This window comes from Lynx canadensis, chromosome A2 (genome assembly GCF_007474595.2).
Source record: "Lynx canadensis isolate LIC74 chromosome A2, mLynCan4.pri.v2, whole genome shotgun sequence".
Classification (NCBI taxonomy): domain Eukaryota; kingdom Metazoa; phylum Chordata; class Mammalia; order Carnivora; family Felidae; genus Lynx; species Lynx canadensis.
This window is the reverse complement of record NC_044304.2, coordinates 57,823,598-57,843,175: the sequence shown is the minus strand read 5'-3', so window position 1 is coordinate 57,843,175 and position 19,578 is coordinate 57,823,598. Positions and strand designations below refer to the sequence as shown.

Genomic DNA, 19,578 nt, shown 5'->3' with positions numbered 1-19,578 from the left:
AGTGGGTTGGTTATTACAAGGTTCCTTTCCTTTAGGGGATGCAGGGTCTATCAGGCAGATTATCTAGTGCTGATCAGACGATTCCTGATAAGGTTTAAGATTCCATTTCTTGGAGAACCAACGCTGATTAAGTCTTGGTTTGGTGATGTGGGGCTTAGCATAAGTGAGTCCATTTTGAGCTTAGTTTCTTGTTTTTAACAATTCCTCCCTTTTGATCAGACTCTCAGCCAAACTGAAGGATGTGATCAAAATGTAAGGCATCAGCACTCCTCCCAGCGGTTGCTCTAGAATCCTCCGTGTTTTGTTGAATTTTGTGGTATTCACGCGTCACAAAGTGAGGTTTGCGTTCTTGAAGTTAATCGTTCTCTTCATTCCTTTTCTGACAGTCTAGTCTTAGGGAGATCATTTGCATGGTGATCAATGGCTGGGAATGTGCATTTAAAGCTTTTGAGAGAGTATGTCACACCAAGGAGCCTACTATGCTTATTATAAGCAGAATAATTCCCAACATGTGGAGTGCACTTCAGAGCCATGGTCCCAAGATCCCAGCCAATCAGCAATAAGTCAAAGAAATACCCTGTTGAGGGAATCTCTTTTTAAAACTAATTGGCTTAGGGGCGCCTGGGTGGCGCAGTCGGTTAAGCGTCCGACTTCAGCCAGGTCACGATCTCGCGGTCCGTGAGTTCGAGCCCCGCGTCAGGCTCTGGCCTGATGGCTCGGAGCCTGGAGCCTGTTTCCGATTCTGTGTCTCCCTCTCTCTCTGCCCCTCCCCCGTTCATGCTCTGTCTCTCTCTGTCCCAAAAATAAATAAACGTTGAAAAAAAAATTAAAAAAAAAAAAAACAAAAACTAATTGGCTTATTCAGTGATCTTGGGTTTCCACATCCTCACCTACATTTGGAATTACACGCCTCTCTGATTATTGCCAACCTAATTGGCATGCTTGTTTTTTCTGCCCTAGGCTGATTTCTGAGGACAGAGCAGACAAAGAGAATTTTGCTGGCAACTTAGAGGTGGTACAAAGACATAAAACTAAATAATATTGTTTTTTATAGTAAGAACATGAATGCCCTTCAAATTCTCTCTCAATAAGTCTTAGGGGGGCAGAGTGTAACTTTAACCCCTTTCTCTCCCTAAAGACTCTGAAACTAAGGTTTGTGTGGTTCCTGTGTACTTGTTGCAAGTGACAGTTTTTCTACATACAGGAAAATACTTTCATTTAAGTCAAAAGGTGGGTTAATTTAAAGAAACATATTAAGTGGTAGGTGGTACCTGGATAGGACATAAATTATGAAGATGGTGCACATCATTGGGGTTAAAGGAACCTAACATAAAACAAGGATCAGCTGGCAGAAAACAGAAGGATCCTGCGTGGATGATCTGGATTCAAATCCCGACGTTTTCTGAGCAAGTTATCTCTCTAGGTCTACTTCCCCGTGCTGTAAAACAGCAGTAACAACATGCATGTATGAGATTACTAAGAAAATTAAATGAGATCTTTTACAAGGGGCTCTAGCATTGGGAAGGGCACAGAAAGTGGTATCAGATCCTTGGAATATAGAGGCATGGCTTTCCGCCCCACCCTTGGATATTTGCCTTCTCTGTGTGTATCCTGGCCTTAGTGAATAATTTTGTCGTGCTTTTTCAGCTGAAACAGTACCCCAGGGCACTCACAGGAACTGCTGTGGAGAGTAGAGGCGGAAGTCAGGCTGGGGACAGGGGTCAGGTTAGCAAGAGCTAGTCCTCTGTCTCCTATTGTAACCCCCTCTGCTGGGGACCAGTGTTTCCATTTCAGCAGGGCACATCCTACTGCAATGGGGAAACCTGGCGGTGGTGGCATCTGCTGAGTCCCAGTGTTAGCCTAGGAAAGCAGCTGGGGCCTGCAGCTCCTGAGCACCTGTGCTGGGGTCACACGGCAGTGGGGGCAGAGGTCAGGGTGGCCTGGATGAAAGCGGCAGATCTGAGCAGAAGACACACACTGAGGCTATTTACCGTGTAAGTCTTAGTGATCCTCGGGTCTAAGATGTGGAGCGAGCCCAGTAAAGGCCCCCTACACCTCTAATCAGGTGGGAGGGAATTAGGAGATATTCATTTATGCAACAAATATGAAAATAGACTCAGTACTCCAATTAAATGCTTGCATTCATTTCCTATTGCTGTGGTAACAAATTGCCACAAACTTAGTGGCTTCAGCCAACACACATTTTATTCTCTTACGGTTCTGGAGACCAATGTCCAAAATGGGTCTTAATAGGCTAAAATCCAGGTGTTGGCAAGGCTTCATTCCCTTCTGGAGGATCTAGGGGAGAATCCACTGCCTGCCTTTTCCAGCTTCATTCCTGGCTTCATGTCTGTCTTCCGTCTTCAAAGACAGTAATGGCCAGTGGGGCCTTTCTCATGACGCCATCTCTCTGAATCTGACCCCCCTGCTTTCCTCTGATAAGGACTCTTGTGATTTCATCAGGCCCGCAGGATAATACAGGATAACCTCCCCTTTTCAAGATCCTTAACTGAATCACACCTGCAAAGTCCTCTTTACCATGTAGGATAACATACTCACAGGTTCTCACAGGATACATACTTACAGGATAACATACTCACATACTCAAAGGACATGGACATCTTTGGAGGCCCATTATTCTGCCATGGCCAGGCTCCCCTCATGGGATCCCATCATAGCCCAGACCGATTTCTATAGGTTTTAGTCCAGTGTCAGAGAGCACACTTTTGTATTGTTTGCCCTGGAAACAATTCCAGGGTTTTCTCCAGTTGTGCTAACTGGGTCACATGCTCACTACCCAACCAATTGCTATGGCTGGTGGACTGGACCTGAGTCTCAGTCTCACTCTGGAACTAAGTGGAGTCAGTCCCCATAGTGACCTGGAGGAGAGAAGGTGTGATGCCTCCAAGGAAAATCATGGAGGCTTTCAGGAAAAGAGGGAGTGGATGCTGGCCAATATAGACTATAATGATCTTGTAAAACATTATGATGTCCATATGTAGGCAGAAGAAAGGGTGAGTCACACAGCCAGCATGAGGTAGGGCTATGATTTGAAATTGTGTGGGACCAGTTCTTGCCAGGACACTCTCTTCCTCACCCTGTGTCTAATGTGGCATTAGAAGATCTGTTTAGTGCTGGCAATGTCATGTAGCACACAGCTGGTGGCCTGAGTGACAATCTCATTCGAGGTTAATATAGGACATTTTGAGGAAGGTACATGGTTAACACAATCACTGGCAAGGTAGATACCCTCAGAGAAAAGGGAAATTTCCATTTCACTCCTAAAAGAATCTTTAGAAGCCAAAACCTAAATCAAAGAGCAAAGTATAATAACTTCCTCTGGGCAAATTTATAATTAATCCTGGATTAATTGGCCTTAATGAAGTTGAATTAATTACTAGCTGCTTGTAAAGAACTTTGAACTACCTTAGTACAAAATGGCATTAAAGAAACAGAAAGGAACCAGCATCGCATTAACATTAAGAACAAATCCCAAATAATCGCAATTCTGCAGGCCGTTTCCTGTCAATCATTTCCCAGGGACCATGCTCAGCCTGTGAAACTGTGGGGGACCCCGGAATCTGCCACAGAGAAGGATGTATTTGTGGACTGGAAGTTTGGGGGTGAGTCCAAGAAACAGGAAGATTTGCCTGTGTCAGGCCCTGGGCAATCAAAGATGTATAAGGGATCCTCAGCCTACTAGGATGCTGGTGTGGGAGTGTAGGGGGGCGGGGGGGAGGAAGGGTGGCTTCAGAGCACCAGCCTGGCTTAAAGCAAACTCAACTCAGTGGAATTGATGTCAGGGCAGAGACAAAATTGACAACAGAGGGGCATGATGTGATTTGTATTTTGTTGGTGATAGCACCCCAGTTCCCATAGGGAGTTTGCCCCACTTTCCTCCTGGTGCTTGGAGTGAGCTCGTGACTTACACCTGGCTAGGCAGAGCATTTAATTACTCTGCTTGGTGCAAGGACACACAACTTTATCAGGGACAATGAGACCTGATGTGGGGAGCTGGAGTTGCTGAGGCTGTAAGGATAGAGGTGCTGGCAGCTGTCTTGTCACCATGAGGAGAGAACGTGCCTGGAAATGGAAGAAACCCAGAGGAGGGAAGAACAAAGCTGGTGGCTCTGTGCCATCGTCTGAGCCCCTGGGTGAAGCCGACATGAAAATGGGCTCTTCCTCTAGACTTTTTAGTTAGGTTTATTTATTTAACTCAACAAACATAATACAGCACTTATTATATACCAGGCATTGTTCTAGGTGCTACACAAATACCACTTCATATAATCCTTGCAACTCTGTGAGTTAGGAACTATGATGTCCTCCTACTTCACAAATGAGGGAACTGAGGCACAAAGAGATTTTGTAACTTGCCTGAGACTATGCAACTTTCAAACAGCGGAGGTGGGATTCAAGCATGAGCACACAGCTGCTAGGGCCTGTACTTTTAACTATACCACGGGCCAGTGAATTTCCTTTTTGTTCTGTTTTGTTTCAGTCAGTTTCATGGAGGGTTTTTGTCATTTACTTCCTCAAACTGTGACTAGTGCGGAACATAATAAGGAGGAAGCTTCCTGAAGTTGTGGCAGGCCAAAGGCATAGCTGTTGGGTGAGTGTGGGGCAAGGTGGATTGGCACTGTCCATTCGCAGGATTGCACAGGTTCTTGGGGGCCAGAGAGGAGCGTGGCGGGTATGGGGCGGGGTGACAAGTCCGTCTACAGGCAACAGTGAGAAGCATTTATAACTCTCCAACTAAGGACTAAAAATTAAAGGATCTTAGTCCCACTGGTGTCTTTAGGACATTATTTTACTTTTAATTTATTTTTAAGAGAGAGAGAGAGGAAGCAGGTGCAAGGGAGGGAGGGGGAGAGGGAGAGGGAGGGAGAGAGTCTTAAATAGGCTCCACGCTTAGCTTGGAGCCCGACCCAGGGCTCGATATCACGCCTATGAGATCATGATCTGAGCCGAAACCAAGAGTCGGATGCTTAACCGACTGAGCCACCCAGGCGCCCTGACATTATTTTACATTAAAAAAAATTTACTTGTTTATTGAATAGGTAATACTCTTGCATAATTTAAAAGTCAAAACTGCCAATGCACCTCCAGTAAAATGTCTTCCTGTCTTTCAGTGGATGAACGGGTAAGCAAATGGTGGTCCGTCCACTCAGTGGAATACTACACAACCACAAGAAGGCAATCATGATATGGTGACATGTGGCCACGTGGACGAATCTCAAATGCACTATACTAGGGGTGCAGGAACAAGGTGCAGGAACAAGGAAGTTACACCAGGCATTGACTGGTTTAAGATTCCATTTCTCGGAGAGCCAAATTTGTAACTAAGTTAATGCTCAGTTTGGTGACACAGGGCTTCGCATAAGTGACTCCATTTTGGGCCGGTTGTGGTGTTTTTAACAGGGTTGAGGTTCAGGGCAGGCTGTCCCCAAATATGTCACTTTGGCATATGGATTATTCGGAATTAAAGTACTTAGGACACAGTGCGATAAAACCATGCTGGCCCTCTTTTGTCTCCCTGAAAGCAGGAAATAAATTTCCCACACGAAGGGTACCCGGGTAGAAGACATCCTTATCGCCAGAGATGGGGAATTCAGGACCCAGAAGGCTGTATAAATAAACCTCGTTTACTTCTTCGCTAATTTGCTATGCTAAGCCCAAGTTTCTTTTTCTTGTCGATTCTTCACAAATGTATTATTTCTTTATCTAAAACATAAAAAAAGCTGTCTGCTCTAGTCACTTCTTTGAGTCTCATATTTTTGTGAGTTCTCATATGTACAAAACCAAATTTGCCTGGCTAACTTGTGAATCTTATATCAATTTAATTATTAGGTTAGCCACAGAATCTAGGAGGGAAGAAGGGTAAAGTTTTCTCTTACAATTCAACTCAGTTCTGACACTATGTGCCTGAAGCTAGCATCAGCTTCTGTATGTTAAGGGCTCAGTCCTATGAGACTGCACCCAACCTGTTCAGCAGCCAACTGCAAGTTTAGTTTGTCACCACACTTCTGAGGACCGGCTCTAAATCAGAAGTTCCAATGACCCCTTCCTCAAATTTGATTAATTTGCTACAGCAGCTCACAGAATTCAGAGAAACAACTTACTACTGGGTTACAAGTTCATTACAAAAGGATTGGGGTTCCTGGATGGCTCAGTTGGTTAAGCGTCCTACTTCGGCTCAGGTCATGATCTCACGGTTTGTGGGTTTGAGCCCCGCGTCAGGCTGTGTGCTGACAGCTTGGAGCCTGGGGCCTGCTTCAGATTCCTTGTCTCCCTCTCTCTCTGCCCCTCCCCTGCTTACGCTCTCTATCAAAAATAAAAATAAACACATAAAAAAAGGGATTTAACTCAGAAACTGCCAGAAAGAAGAGATACATAGGTCAAAATATGTGGGAAGGGGCATGGGGCTTCCATGCTTTATCTGAGCTCACCAGAAGTGAACCTGGAAGTTCTCTGAACTCCACCCTTTTGGAATTTTAGGGAGGCATCATTACACAAGCATGATTGACTAAATCATTGGCCACTGGCGATTGATTCCATTTCCAGCTCCTCTTTTTTCCCCTCCCCAGGGGTCAGGTGAAAAGTCCCAACTCTAATCACTTGGTTGGCTCCCCTGGCAGCCAGCCCCCATCGTTAGGTGCTTTCCAAAAGTCACCTCAGTAACATAACAAAAGACACCTCATTCTCATCACAGGAAGTTCCAAGGGTTTTTGGAGCTCTGTGCCAGGCGCAGGAGGGAGACCTGATAAATAGTTCTTTTTTTTTTTTTGATGTTTATTTATATTTGAGAGAGAGAGAGAGAGAGCAGGGGAGGGGCAGAGGGAGAGGGAGACAGAGGATCCGAGGTGGACTCTGTGCTGATGGCATAGAGCCCAACGCAGGGCTTGAACCCACGAACCCTGAGATCATGACCTGAACTAAAGTCAGATGCTCAACTGACTGAGCCACCCAGGCACCCTATGAAATAAATACTTCTTTTTCTTATTAAGTTTATGTATTTATTTTGAGAGAGACAAGAGATAGCACCAGTGGGGGAGGGGCAGAGAGCAAGGGATACCAAGAATCCCAAACAGGTTCCCAGCTGCCAGCGCAGAGCCCAACGTGGGGCTGAACCCATGAATCTGTGAAATCATGACCTGAGCCAAAACCAAGAGTTAGACACTTAACCGACTGAGTCACCCATGCGTCCCTAAAATATTTCTTATTATAAATCACAGTATCACAGCCTATAATTGACTCTCCAGAGCTTTTGCCTGCGACATTTTAGAAGGCCACATGTTCGGAGGCACCTGGGTGGCTCAGTCAGTTAAGCGTCTGAATTCGGCTCAGGTCATGATCTCGCAGTTCGTGGGTTCGAGCCCCGCGTTGGGCTCTGTGCTGACAGCTCGGAACCTGGAGCCTGCTTTGGATTCTGTGTCTCCCTCTCTTTCTCTGCCCTTCCCCCGCTCATGCTCTGTCTCTCTGTCTCTCAAAAATAAATAAACATTAAAAAAAATTAGAAGGCCATTTGTTCAAACTAACTATACTGGGAAAGACATATTCAGAGTAAGATTACCATGCGGCTTCTTTCCTGTCTGGGTATTTTGTGTGCAAGCACCTAGCAGTACCTTTTCCATCAGTGAGTGCCATGTGCCCGACCAAAGTGTCTTATCTGGCCCTTCTCTAAACCCCTGCCCTCCGTCTTCATCCTATGTTGTGCACGTGTTTTCTCAAGTGGCAGTTGCTTGGTGTTAGCTATCCTAACACATGCCCTCCTCTTCCCTGTGCAGCAGGATGGACTGACCAACCGTGTCTGTTTACCTCGGGGACCCTATTGCTGCTAATGCAGGGCCTGGACCACAGGAGGCATCAGGGAGCAGTTACTGCCAAGTGTGAATATATCAGAGCACGGCCTAGCTCATTACAGACGGCAAACTGGCAGTCAGGCAGAATGGAGTAGATTCTGTGCTTGGCTACCTACCATAGTGTTTCAATTAAAAGCTAAATTAGTTTTTGACATGTAAAAAGTCAGATTTCATATAGAAATGCTCCCTTCTCTTGAAAAATGGGAAGATGGGCAATGCTGGGCTAGCATTCCTGCCTGGTACCAATTGTCTGGAGGTGAGCAGTGGCTTCCTCTATGCGGCACATGCTGTTCCTGTCTCCAGTCTCCACACTTGCTGGCATTTTAAGTCCAAGAGTTTTAGTCTTGCTAATCTCTCTCCTTGAGACAGGTGCCTAGCCAGTGAAGACACCTGCTTGTGAACCCTGGTTGGTGACCGTGGTTGACAATCTTTTTAGTGGTTCCAGACACTTCAAGCATCCCTTGAGAGTTATGTACTCCCCAGTACAAGCACATGCACATAACATTTTACGTATAATTTGGAGCTCTACAGCCTGTCCTGAGGCCAGGCTATAGACTTCCAGGGTCAGAAGATGACAGCCCTTCATCTTCTAAGTCTTTCCCAGATTCTCCCAGGGCTGGCTCCTTCTCAACATTCCAGCCTCAGCTCAGTCAGCAACTGGAGAGAGGTCTTCCCTGACCGTTTATTGTAAGTTAGCTGTCCTCCCTTCCCCTGGTGCTCTAGTCCTTTTAATCTCTGCTTTTATTTTCCCTGGAAGCCTTCTTACTTTCTGAAAGGGTCTGGTTCCAGGCTCACCTATTTAGTGTCTGACTCCCACCCCCGCCCAAATACAGTGTAACGTGGAGAGAGCGCCGTATCCCAGTACCGTGAATAAGCAGTGCCTGGTACCCAGGGGGCAATTGACAAGGGCTTGTTAAAATGAATGAATGGATGGATGGACGGATCCGCCCAATCTTGGACTCCTCGAGGCTTCGGGGGGCAGGAGCCAGGTGAGAGAACAGCCTCACGGTCGGCGACCCGGGTCAAGTTCGACCCCGGGACTCTCTCCTCCAGTGCCAGGCAGAGCCCGCGGGCGCCGAGAGGGCGGAAGCTTCGGGGCCGGAACGGGCGTGCCCGGCGCGAGGGTTGCGGGGGGGCGGCTTAACCGGCCGGACCGCAGCGGCGGCCGCGGGAGGGGCGGGTCGGGCGGGCGGCGGCGGCGGCGGCGGCATGGCAGGGCGGCGGGTGAACGTGAACGTGGGCGTGCTGGGCCACATCGACAGCGGCAAGACGGCGCTGGCGCGGGCGCTGAGCACCACGGCCTCCACCGCCGCCTTCGACAAGCAGCCGCAGAGCCGCGAGCGCGGCATCACGCTCGACTTGGGCTTCTCGTGCTTCTCGGTGCCTCTGCCCGCGCGCCTGCGGGCGGCGCTGCCCGCGCCCCCGGCGGCGCCCGGAGCCGAGCCCGAGCCCGGCGAGCCGCAGCTTCAGGTCACGCTGGTCGACTGCCCCGGGCACGCCTCCCTCATCCGGACCATCATTGGCGGTGAGCGCGGGCCGGGGCGGGAGCCGGGCTCGGGGACGCTGGGCGGAGCGGCCGGGCCCCGTGGTCCGAGCTCGCCCGAGCCGCTGCCGGGGAAGGGAGGTGGCCTCACCTCACGGCCGGGGCCACCCAGGTCGCGAGAGGCGGACGGGACGCGCCCGAGGCTCCGCAGCAAGGGAGCGGAGGCCCTGGGACTCGAACTCGTGGCCTGGCTGACTTGGAAGCTCTAACCACCCACAACGACCGCGCAGGAAGGTGCCTTCCTTAAAGTTTTTAGTTTTGTTTTTTTGGTTTATTAATTTTTTTTAGAAGATAAGTTTGTAATACACGAACTAGTAAGAAAACACAAAGACTGCAAAAAGGGTGTATGTCAAAAGTGTCAAAAAAAGAAGTCTCCACTCTTCAGTTCTTTGGTCTCCTGGTTCCCATTTCCAGAGTCAGCCGCTGTTCCCCGTTCCTTGTATCATTTCAGAAAAACCACTTAAGGACAAGCATACCCGTGTGTATGTAAACCCCCTTTCTCTTCCTTTTCTTCACAAAATGGTAACACCATATACACTATTTTACTCAACGCGAAGAGTTCCATGTCAGTACACACAAAGCTACATAATTTTTAAAGGTCATATAAAATTCCTTTGTGCGCTGGCACCAACGTTTTCTTAACTCTTAATGATGGACATTTATCTCGTTTCCAGTTTTTGCTAATGATGCTTCGGTGAATTTTCTAGAACAAGTCTGGTGGGGGTGCTAACATATCTGTAGAATTAGCTCCTGAAACTGAACTGGTTTGGGGCAAAGGGCAGAGTGCTTTTTCAGTCATAATGGGTACTGCCGAAATGCCCTTAGAAGATATACCATTTAATTAATTTTTAATTATACAGATAATACATAAATACATTCTGCTTGTGAAATACACCATTACAAATTAGGCAAAAGTCCCCTAATGACCTCTCCTATTTCTCCAGAGGAAGCTGCTATCATACCTTTGTGGATTATTTTTCTGGACGCATTTTGCCACAGTTAAATCTATGGACAGGGCTTTAAAACTTGCTCTGTTTTTCAGATGAAAATGAAGAATTCGTATAAGCACATGGCACACAAGGGTGTATAGCTAAAAGAAGTCTTTTTCTTCACTGCTGACCCGAGTACTTGGTTATCTTGTTTTTCATTGCCTTCTGTTTCCTTCCAATGATATGATATTCTCTACACCTACAAGCACATATGGAAATATACATTAGGAAGATAGTTTCATTGGCTTGGTGGCAGATGGCTTCATTGGTCGCTGGGCCTATGGGGTCCCAGCTGCAGTGATGAGTGTGTTAAGTACTTTCATCTCTGTTCCCTACCAGTTGTTCCATTCTGTAGGCAGTCTGAGGTCATTACTCCATTTTACAGTAGAGGAAATGAAGGCTCAGAGAAGGGACCTGCCCAAGGTCACTCTGCCTAAAGTCTTCAATTTATGTCTCAGTCATCAGATGACTACCCTTTTCTCTTCCCCCCTCCTTATAACTGAATTCTGTTTGGTCAGTCATGTCCAAGCACATTTTAAGACATGTACTCTGAGCCAGTCTAGGTTGGAGATGGAAGAGACAGGTTAAAATAAAACAAGAAGGCACTTTTTTTTTTTTTTTTTTTTTTTTTTAGTGACTAGTGTAGGTGAATAGCGAAGGACATACTTTTGGAGTCAGAGCCAGGCTTGAGGTCTGGCTTTCTCCTTTGCTGTGTGACCACGGAACCTAATTTTGGAGGTTCTACACACTAGCACATGCAGTTCTTTATTTTGGCTTCGCTTTTCTCGTGTGTTTGCCACTTCCCAGGCGAACCCTGCAAGGAGTGTGGCGGTTTCCATTTAATAGCTGAAGAAATTGGGACTGTGGGAAGGCTGCTGGTAAATAGCACAGCCCAGGTCCTCCTGATCCCAAAGCCGGAGCTCTTTCACCTGCTTCCCCATGTCACTTCACACTACCCCTGCCCCCTTCTAATGTATGCATTTATGAAGAGCCTCTTTGTAGGACAAAATGTTTCATGCACCAGCCTTATCCCATATAACCAAATGATAACCCCCAAGGATTTGGCAGGTCCTTAGTTTGGTCTACAGTTAGCAGGTCTCCTACGGTTGTAAAACTGTAGAAGAAAAGAAGAGGGATTTTTTTCTCTTCTTGTACCTACATTGTGGCTCTTTTTACTTCCTAAGTGAGGAGACTTTCCTTATCTTCTTATAGGCGTTAAAATGTGACCTGCACGCAGTGGAATGGTGAGACCGAGGCTGCCACTATCCTTCCTTCAATAGAGCAGATTCCCACCCTTTTCGGAGAAATGAGGAAAAATGAGGGGAAGGACACGCACATTTGAGTACCTGCTCTGGCCCATGCTTGTTGCTAAGAACTTGCATGTGTGCAACAACCCTAAGGGGTGCCTGTTTTTCAGATAAAGAAACCGAGGCTTGGGAAGTAAAGTGCCCTGGGCTGGTGTTTACCTGACTCTGCTGCTGCTAACCTGGATCTGGTTAATACCATTGATTATCATCCTAACTCATAAATCCACAGCCATCTCTGCCTTCATGAGACGGCTCCAGCGGCTGAGTCCCTGCTTCTGACAGCTGGACTCCTACAATGCTGGGCCTGCACTTCTCACCTGTTTGCCCTCCATTTCCACGCCGTAGGCAGTGAGCCTCCGTCTTCAGAGGCTCATCAGATCATGTCAACCCTCAGCTCCAACACTTCCCAGTGGCTTCTCTCTGTGCTTCGAGTAAAACCCAGCCTCTTCTTTGTGGGCCACAGAACCCACGGTCGGGCCTCTGTCTTCCTCTGAGCATCGTCCCTTGCCCCCCACCTTTAGTCTCACTGACCTCATTTCTACTTATTGAATGGGCCAGTCTTTGTACCTGCTGTTCCCTCTGTTTGGTACATCTGGCTTCTCATTTATATCTTAGCTCGAGTGTCACCTCAGAGAGAGCTCCTCTGACTGACCTAGCTAGAGTATCCTCAGCTCTCTCCCCTATGTACTTTCTCATGTCCCTGTTTTATTTCCTTACAGCCCTTTTTACCATCTGGTATTTCTTACGTGTTTACTTGTTGATTGTCTCTGTCCTCCATGAGAATAGAATAGGAATCATGTCTGTCTTCTTCCCCAACATATTCTTAGCATTTGGGCCAGAGCCTGGTGTGTGATAGGCATTCGGTTAGTTTGAATGGATGAAGCTGTGTACCAGTTCCTGGGTGGGATGGTAACAGTGAGCAAAGAACTTTCTTCATGGGTTAGTGGACAGAAGGCAATCAGCATGGAGCCTGGCCTGTAGTAGGTACACTATCCATGTTGATTCTTTTCCCTCCCTCTGGGAGCTAACAGCAGAGCTGGGGAGGGGGCATTGTCAAATGTGCAGAGTGACCTATCAGAGCTTTTGGCACACAGGCCAAAAGCACTTTGCTGTGGGTGGGGTATAGGATGTGATAGGGAACGAAGAGCCTTCCTAGTGGAGGAAATGCCTGGTCAAGGATCTGTGACTTAAACCCGCCTTTTTGTCTGTTTAGAGTCAGAGATAACTGCTACCGTTTAGTTGTGTCTGGAAACCAGCATGGCGTGTAGGGAGACATGTCGAAGATAAAGGTAGAAGGGTTAGTGGGCCAGATCCTATAGAGTGGTAAGTATTGGGCTTAGATTAGGCCCTTAGTGTAGATTTCTCCTAAGGTTCTTGGAAGGCTTTTAAAACAGGGTTGTGACAGGATCGGGCCTAAGCTTTGGAACTATGCAACATTGCCGGGCAAGAACTCCTACTGGCAGCAGGGACTGCACCTAAACCTGGGATTGCTGGAAGATTGGGCTCCTGTTGGAGTTCCCGGCTTGCTGTGAATGATTTAGACTCTTTGCTGAATACATTATCCCCAGTAGGAGGAAATTAGAATGATTGTCTGAGTTCCACGATGATATCTCTGAAGTTTAATATATCTTATATTAAAGCCTGTTCTCTTTAATTCCATTGCTCCCCTCCCCCTCAAAGTGCTTTCACTACCCAAAAGAATCCTTTCTTAACTTAGAGAAAATTGGGCTTTATCTCCTTGATCCATGTGGCCATAGATAAAACTCCTGTGGTACTGGGGAGGTTAATAGTGACAGTAATACTCCGCATTTATTTAGTGCTGCCCTTATGCTATGGGTTTTTTTTTTTTTTTTCCTTTTAACACTCAAAGCAATCTTGTGAGGTAAGAGGTGATATTCCCATTTTACAGATGAAAAATCAGGCTCAGAGAAGTCAGGAAGCATAGTTCATAAGTGTCAGAGCTGGGTTTGAACCCATGTGGATCTGACCACACAGCTCCTACTCTGGCATTCTCAATGGGAATGAAAAAGTGTATCCATCCACTGCAGCCCCCTGCAGTAGTGTCTCAGGGCAGTATTTTTCTCTAATCCATTTTAGGGTATAAATCTTTCAGGGTTAGAACTTCAAAAAGATTCAGTAATGTATGTTTTAAAGACTTGGGTGGGGGGTGAGGGACTTGGACCCATCCTCAATCTAACTCTGGCAGGAAAGAGGAGAGCTGAAAAATGCTGGTATCTTGGCTTGGCAATTTATAGTCCTCTGGTGGCTGCTAGGATTAACAGTGTATTGTCTCCTGGTCTTTTGTTCCAGTTGTTAATGAACAGCAGCTCTTCTGCCACGACTTGTCGCCCTGATCCCTCGCCTCCTCTGCCCACCGTTTAAGCGCTGCTTCCTGCAGGGCTTGGACCCTCTCTGGGCCCTGCCTGGCTGGAGCCGATGAGAGCTGCCAAAGCCTTGTAAGTCTGACTTGGTTACTCTCTTTGGAGGGAAAACAGTCAGCAGCCCTGGGGCTCTTTGTCTCCGCAGCCTGGGAGAAAACATTCTTTGTAAAACTTACTGCTACTTTGCCTTCTTTCTCTGTTTTTCCAACTCCGTGCCTCTTGGTGCTGATGTGGAGAGAGTGCTTGTCCCTCTGGCTTGTTTTATCGAGGAATGTGTCCTGCAGTCTTTCTGCAGTCTGTCTGAGATGCTCTCTTTGGACCCGTGAACCAAGGTGTGTGAATGAATGTGTGTTTTCGACCAGATTTTTTACCTTACCATTTGGGCATCTGCCCAGAAAGCAGTGTGCTGGCTCTATAAGCGGAGACAGCAAAGGGGCCTAGCTGCACAAGGAATTTGGGCATTATTCTAATGTAAAACCAGTCAACCAAACAAAAACCCCAATTTTGGTTTTCTCTGCCTCTCGTCTTATGATTTGGTGTAGAAATACGTTATGTTGTATTATGGTATTCATATATGTGTGTCCTGAAATATTGAGACCTTTTTAAAGGAGTCGATATAAATGGAAATGCTTCTTTAATCTTAACTCCTTTGGCTCCTAGAATCCGCCAGGCCTTAGTTCCCTTACCTTCATGCTCACTCAGGGATGGCTGCGTTTTATTTTCTCTTCTTTGTTAAAAGGTGTGCACCATAACGGCAGATTCCCCTCTCCGGTGTCCATTCTGGGATGCCCTCTACCATCGAGTGAAACTGAGGCCAGTACTGGTGTCTCTTGTGCTCATGTGCCTAAAACCTCGTTCTGTCCAGCAGGAAGTCGGCTGCCCTCAGTGCCAAGTGTGCCTATATTTAAATACAAGTTGCTCTGTTTTGCCTGCTACCTTATCACTCTCTGACCCCTCCTGATCTCCTTCCAAGTTGGAGTGCCTTTAGCTGTCTCCAGGAGACTCTCAAGTTGAGCTTTGTTTGCCACACTTTCTCTTAGTGCTGGACAGCGGGTGACTTTGCTTTGGTTTGGGTGACAGTGTGGGAGTAACACAACATCAGAGACACAGCCTTGAGTTTAAATTAATGCAGAATATTTGAGCAGGAACCAACAGGAAAGAAAAATGGAAGCAGGTAGTCATATTTCATTCTGTTGGGGTACATTTTTCTTCTCATGGGGCTTGCCCTTGAGAACAAAACATATCAAATGTTAAATCAAAGAATATTTTTGTAGTCATGCTAGGAATAGAAAATAATGCAAAGACTTTGCCTTCTGGAGGCAAATATTTTGCTGGAAGGTTATAATCAAAGTCAGAAGGAAATCGTAGCCACAGCTTTTGGTAAAGCTGTAATCATTTAAAATTAATTGCTTTTAAACTTTTTGCTTAGCATCTCCTTTGTTTCCTATCTTCTTTGTCTCCTGGGTTTTTCTTCAAAATCACTTCATCCAGGTTGGAATAAGATTTGGGCAGGCGTCCCGGGAAACAACCCGTAAATGAAGCCCTGAGACATATTCCCTGCTCGGTCATTCTTTTGTTGGCTGGAGCCTCGAACAAGCTGGGGATGGGGCACCCTTGTCATGGAGCTCGAGTCTGTCCCCTTTGAGACTGTGCCCAAGGTGACAGGGTCTGGAGCTCTGGGTAATCCGGAGGCCTGTGTCCTGGTGAGGTGGAGCCTGGCATTCCTGAGATGGTCTCAGGGCGGGGCAAGGAGCAGGAATGAGCCCTTCTAGGGTCTGGCTCAGATGGCACCTCGTGTGTCTCCTGCTCTGCTGTGATGGCTGGCTTCCCTCTATCGTTCCCATGCGTCTGAAGGCCTCGCAGGATCAGGGACAGCGTCTGAATTGTCTCTGTAGCTCCGGGGCCAGTTCAGGGCCTAGCACATAGTAGATACTCAGTAATGTTTGTAAACATTTTTATCGAGCTACATATCTCACATACTGTAAAATGTGCCATTTCACATGTATACTTTGGTGGTCTCCAGTATATTCACACAGAGTCGTGAACAGACGTTGCCACAATTGAAGTTGAGAATATTTTCATCACTACAGAAAGAAACCCATGCTCATTACCAGTCACTCTCCATTTTCCCCTCCCCTAGGCCTAGGCAGCCATTGATCTGTCTGCCTAATGTCCACAGATTTACCTTTTCTGGACATTTCATAAAAGTGGAGTCCTCTAATACGTGGCCTTTTGTATCTGGTTTCTTTTGCTCAGTGTGATGCTTTCAAGGCTCATCCATGTTGTAGCGTGAAGTATATACACTTCGTTCCTTTTTTAAAGAATATTTTCTTAGTTTATTTTTAATTGTGGTAAAGTCAACATTACATAAAATTTATCATCTAACCATTTTTAAGTTTATAGTTCAATGGCATCTGTCTCTAGAACTCTCCATCTTAAAAAAACTGAAAGTCTATACGGGTTAAACAGTAACTCCCCAGCTGCTTCTGCAGCTGTACTTCGTTGCTTGTTATGGCTGAATAGTATTCCACTGTATGGATAGACTGCTTTTTAATCCATTCATCAGCTGAAGGACATTTGGGTCATTGCCATTTTTTGGCAATTAAGGATAATCCTGCTATGAACATTTGCGTACGAGTCTTTGTGTGGACGTGTGTGTTTATCCCCTTAGGTGTATGTCTGCCAATGGAACTGCTGGGTCAGAGAGTAACTATTTCTACTTATCGAGGAACTGGCAGACAGTCTTCCACGGCAGCCAAGTCACTTCACATGCCCACCAGCCGCATTCAAGGGTCCAGTGTCTGTACATCCTTACCAATACTTGTTATTGTCAGTGTTTTAGATTGTAGCCATCTTGGTGGGTGTGAAGTGGTAGCTCGTCGTGGCTTTCGTTTGTATTTCCCTGATGGCTAGTGATCTTGGGAGAATTGTCTGATGCCTTGCCCATCTTTTAATTGGGTTATTTGGTTTTTATTATTGAGTTGTAAGATTTCTTCGTGTACTCTGGATACCAGATACATGATGGACAGACGGACGGACAGATGGATGGATGGATGATTGGCAGATATTTTCTTCCATTCTGTGGGTTATCTCAATCAGTTGAGTGTTTGACTCTTGATTTCTGCTGAGGTCATGATCCCAGGGTTGTGGGATCAAGCCCTCTGTTGGGCTCCATGCTGAGTGTGGAGCCTGATTGAAATTGTCTGTCTCCCCCTTTCCCTTACTCATGCTCTCTCTCTCTCAAATTAAAAAACAAAAACAAAAACGTTAAGTAAATAATTGAGTTGAATTGAATTAAGTAAATGAATATATGTTGAGAGGATTAAACGTACCCAACACATTATCTGGGCTAAGGTAAGTGTCTAGTAAGTGCCATTTGCTTGTGTATGGAAGGCCTGTTGGGGTCCCTGTGGACCTGTTCCTGGATCTGCCCATTTCTGTCCTTAGTGCCTGGCCAGAGATGGGTCATCCTGTCTGTTCATCCCGTGGTAGGGTCTCCTCTCATGTTAGGGTCTTGTCTGGGATCTGGCCTGCAGATGTGTTTTGGTGGCCCATCTAATATTTAAAATTAAAAAAAAAAAAATCAGGTGACCTCATTTAATGACCCAGATTCCTGGCTTCTTTAGAAACACAAGAAGATTTCCACGCTCTAGCGTGGTGGCACAGTCCTGGAACCGAGTAGAAGGGGCGTGTGCTCTTCAGATTGCTTGGGCCCCATAGACATTTGGGCTTGTAGCCCCCATTTTGAGGACTTGTCAACCCATGTGGTGGGAGAGGATCAGATGGAACTGTTATTTGGTGTTTTCACCCATTTATTCAGAGACTCTACAGCCATCTGTTGTACACTCTGTCGGATGTGAGGGCAGATACAGATGTGCCTGTCTTCAAGGAGCTCACAGTCCAGAGGGCCAGGGAAGAGCAGGAAGCGCCAACAGCCAGTTGAGACAAGATGCAGAGTCAGAAGGGCTTTATAAAAGAGGAGCTTAAGGTGTGAGTGCCTCTGCTTGGGACAGGCCGGAAGGGCATCCCCCAGGAGGGGACCCCGGGGCTGGACCTGGAAGGCTGACCTGGAGGTTTCCAGGCAGAGAAAAAGAAAGGGCAGAGCAGACCCAGGGAACAGCCTGATCAGTCAGAGGTGTGAGAGCAAACTTGGCCGAAGAAGAGGGCAGTCAGTCAGCAGGAGAAGTGGGAGGAGGTAAGGCTGGGCATGAGGGTCATGGGCGAGTTAGGAGGAGGGGCTGTCTTGTCAGAGCTTTGAAGGATGGCTGAGATTTTCCCAGTGGGGAAGATGGGAGGCTTTCCTGCTCGAGGACTTGGAGTGGACAGACACACAGGGGAGAAGGGAGGGCTGGAGTGTAGAGCTCACAGGGAAGAGGCAGGATGAGAGGCTGAGCTGCAGAGACCCTTGGGCTCCAGAACTCAGGAGCTTGGAGAGTCTGTTGTTGGAAGCAGGTGGGTGGGTTTTAAGCCGAGAGATCCTGCTGGCTTTTAAAGAGTCTGAGAAGAGGGCCTGTGGGAAGTGGTCTGGGCTTCCAGATCTGGCAGGGAGAGGGAGAGCGACCACAGGCAGGATGGACACCATCAGGGGGAAAGTTGTGGCTCTGGCGTTGCCGACGGGGGAGTGCAGAGCAGAGTTGAGGAAGGTCTGCCTCTCAGAAGGAAAGATGGGGAATGGACGTTTTGGGAACATCTATTGTTTGCTGGCCACTGTTCTAGACCCTTGATTTTCTCTCTCCACCCTGCCAGCCAGAGGTGATCCTTTCCCTCTATATTGTACAGCCCATAAAAACAAGACTCCAGAGACCAGTCTCTGGCTCGGCGGGGGTCGAACCCCGTCTGATTTCAGAGACCCCGGTTTGCTTGTGCTGCTCTCAGGCCTTCGCCCACGCCTACTTTGGTAGGAACTGTGGCTCCTGAGGAGCAGTTTATATACAAGTCAATTTGTCAAAAACAGAGATTTCAGCTTCCATTCTCCCCCGGATTATTTGAGTTTTGTTTTTTGTTAATTGGGTCTTTTATTTTCTTGTGCTGTGTGATTAGGCTCCTGCTGCTTTGAAGTGGCCTTCGTTGGGTGGGGAGAGAGTGGGGAGGACTTAGTTAATGTGGTGATCCTCTCTTGGCAGGAGAAGAAACAAGTTTTGCTGTTGAGAGAGAAGTTGACTTTCCCTCTTTCCATATCTCTTATGTTGTGATGATGCCTCTCTTGTCTTGGGGCCTTCAGGAAGACTAAAATAATTTCCTTTGTCTCTAACCTACTTCCTGAGGATATTTATTTGGTGGCATACACAGGTGCTACCTAAAGATAAACCTGACTTTTTTTCTTGTAAAATTAGTGCTTGGAATTGCTAGCATTGACCTGCTTGGCCTCAGGAACCCGCCCTGTCTGGCCTTATGGCTTCATTCTTTATCATAGATTTATTTGGGCTGCTTAAAGCTCAGGGAGGGTCAGTGGCATGTCCTTGGTCATCTGAGACCGGGACTAGAGCTCTGTCTTCC

At 47.0% G+C, this 19,578-nt stretch overlaps 1 protein-coding gene across 1 annotated transcript in view; it reads left to right on the top strand.

The window, feature by feature from the left end:
* The first annotated feature begins 9,071 nt into the window (after positions 1-9,071).
* The window catches only part of EEFSEC (eukaryotic elongation factor, selenocysteine-tRNA specific), a 252,003-nt gene continuing 241,496 nt past the window's right edge, over positions 9,072-19,578 (top strand). The window contains exon 1 of the mRNA XM_030307536.1: positions 9,072-9,387. Coding sequence (XP_030163396.1) covers positions 9,072-9,387 — 316 coding nt within the window. The remainder of the gene's footprint in view (positions 9,388-19,578) is intronic.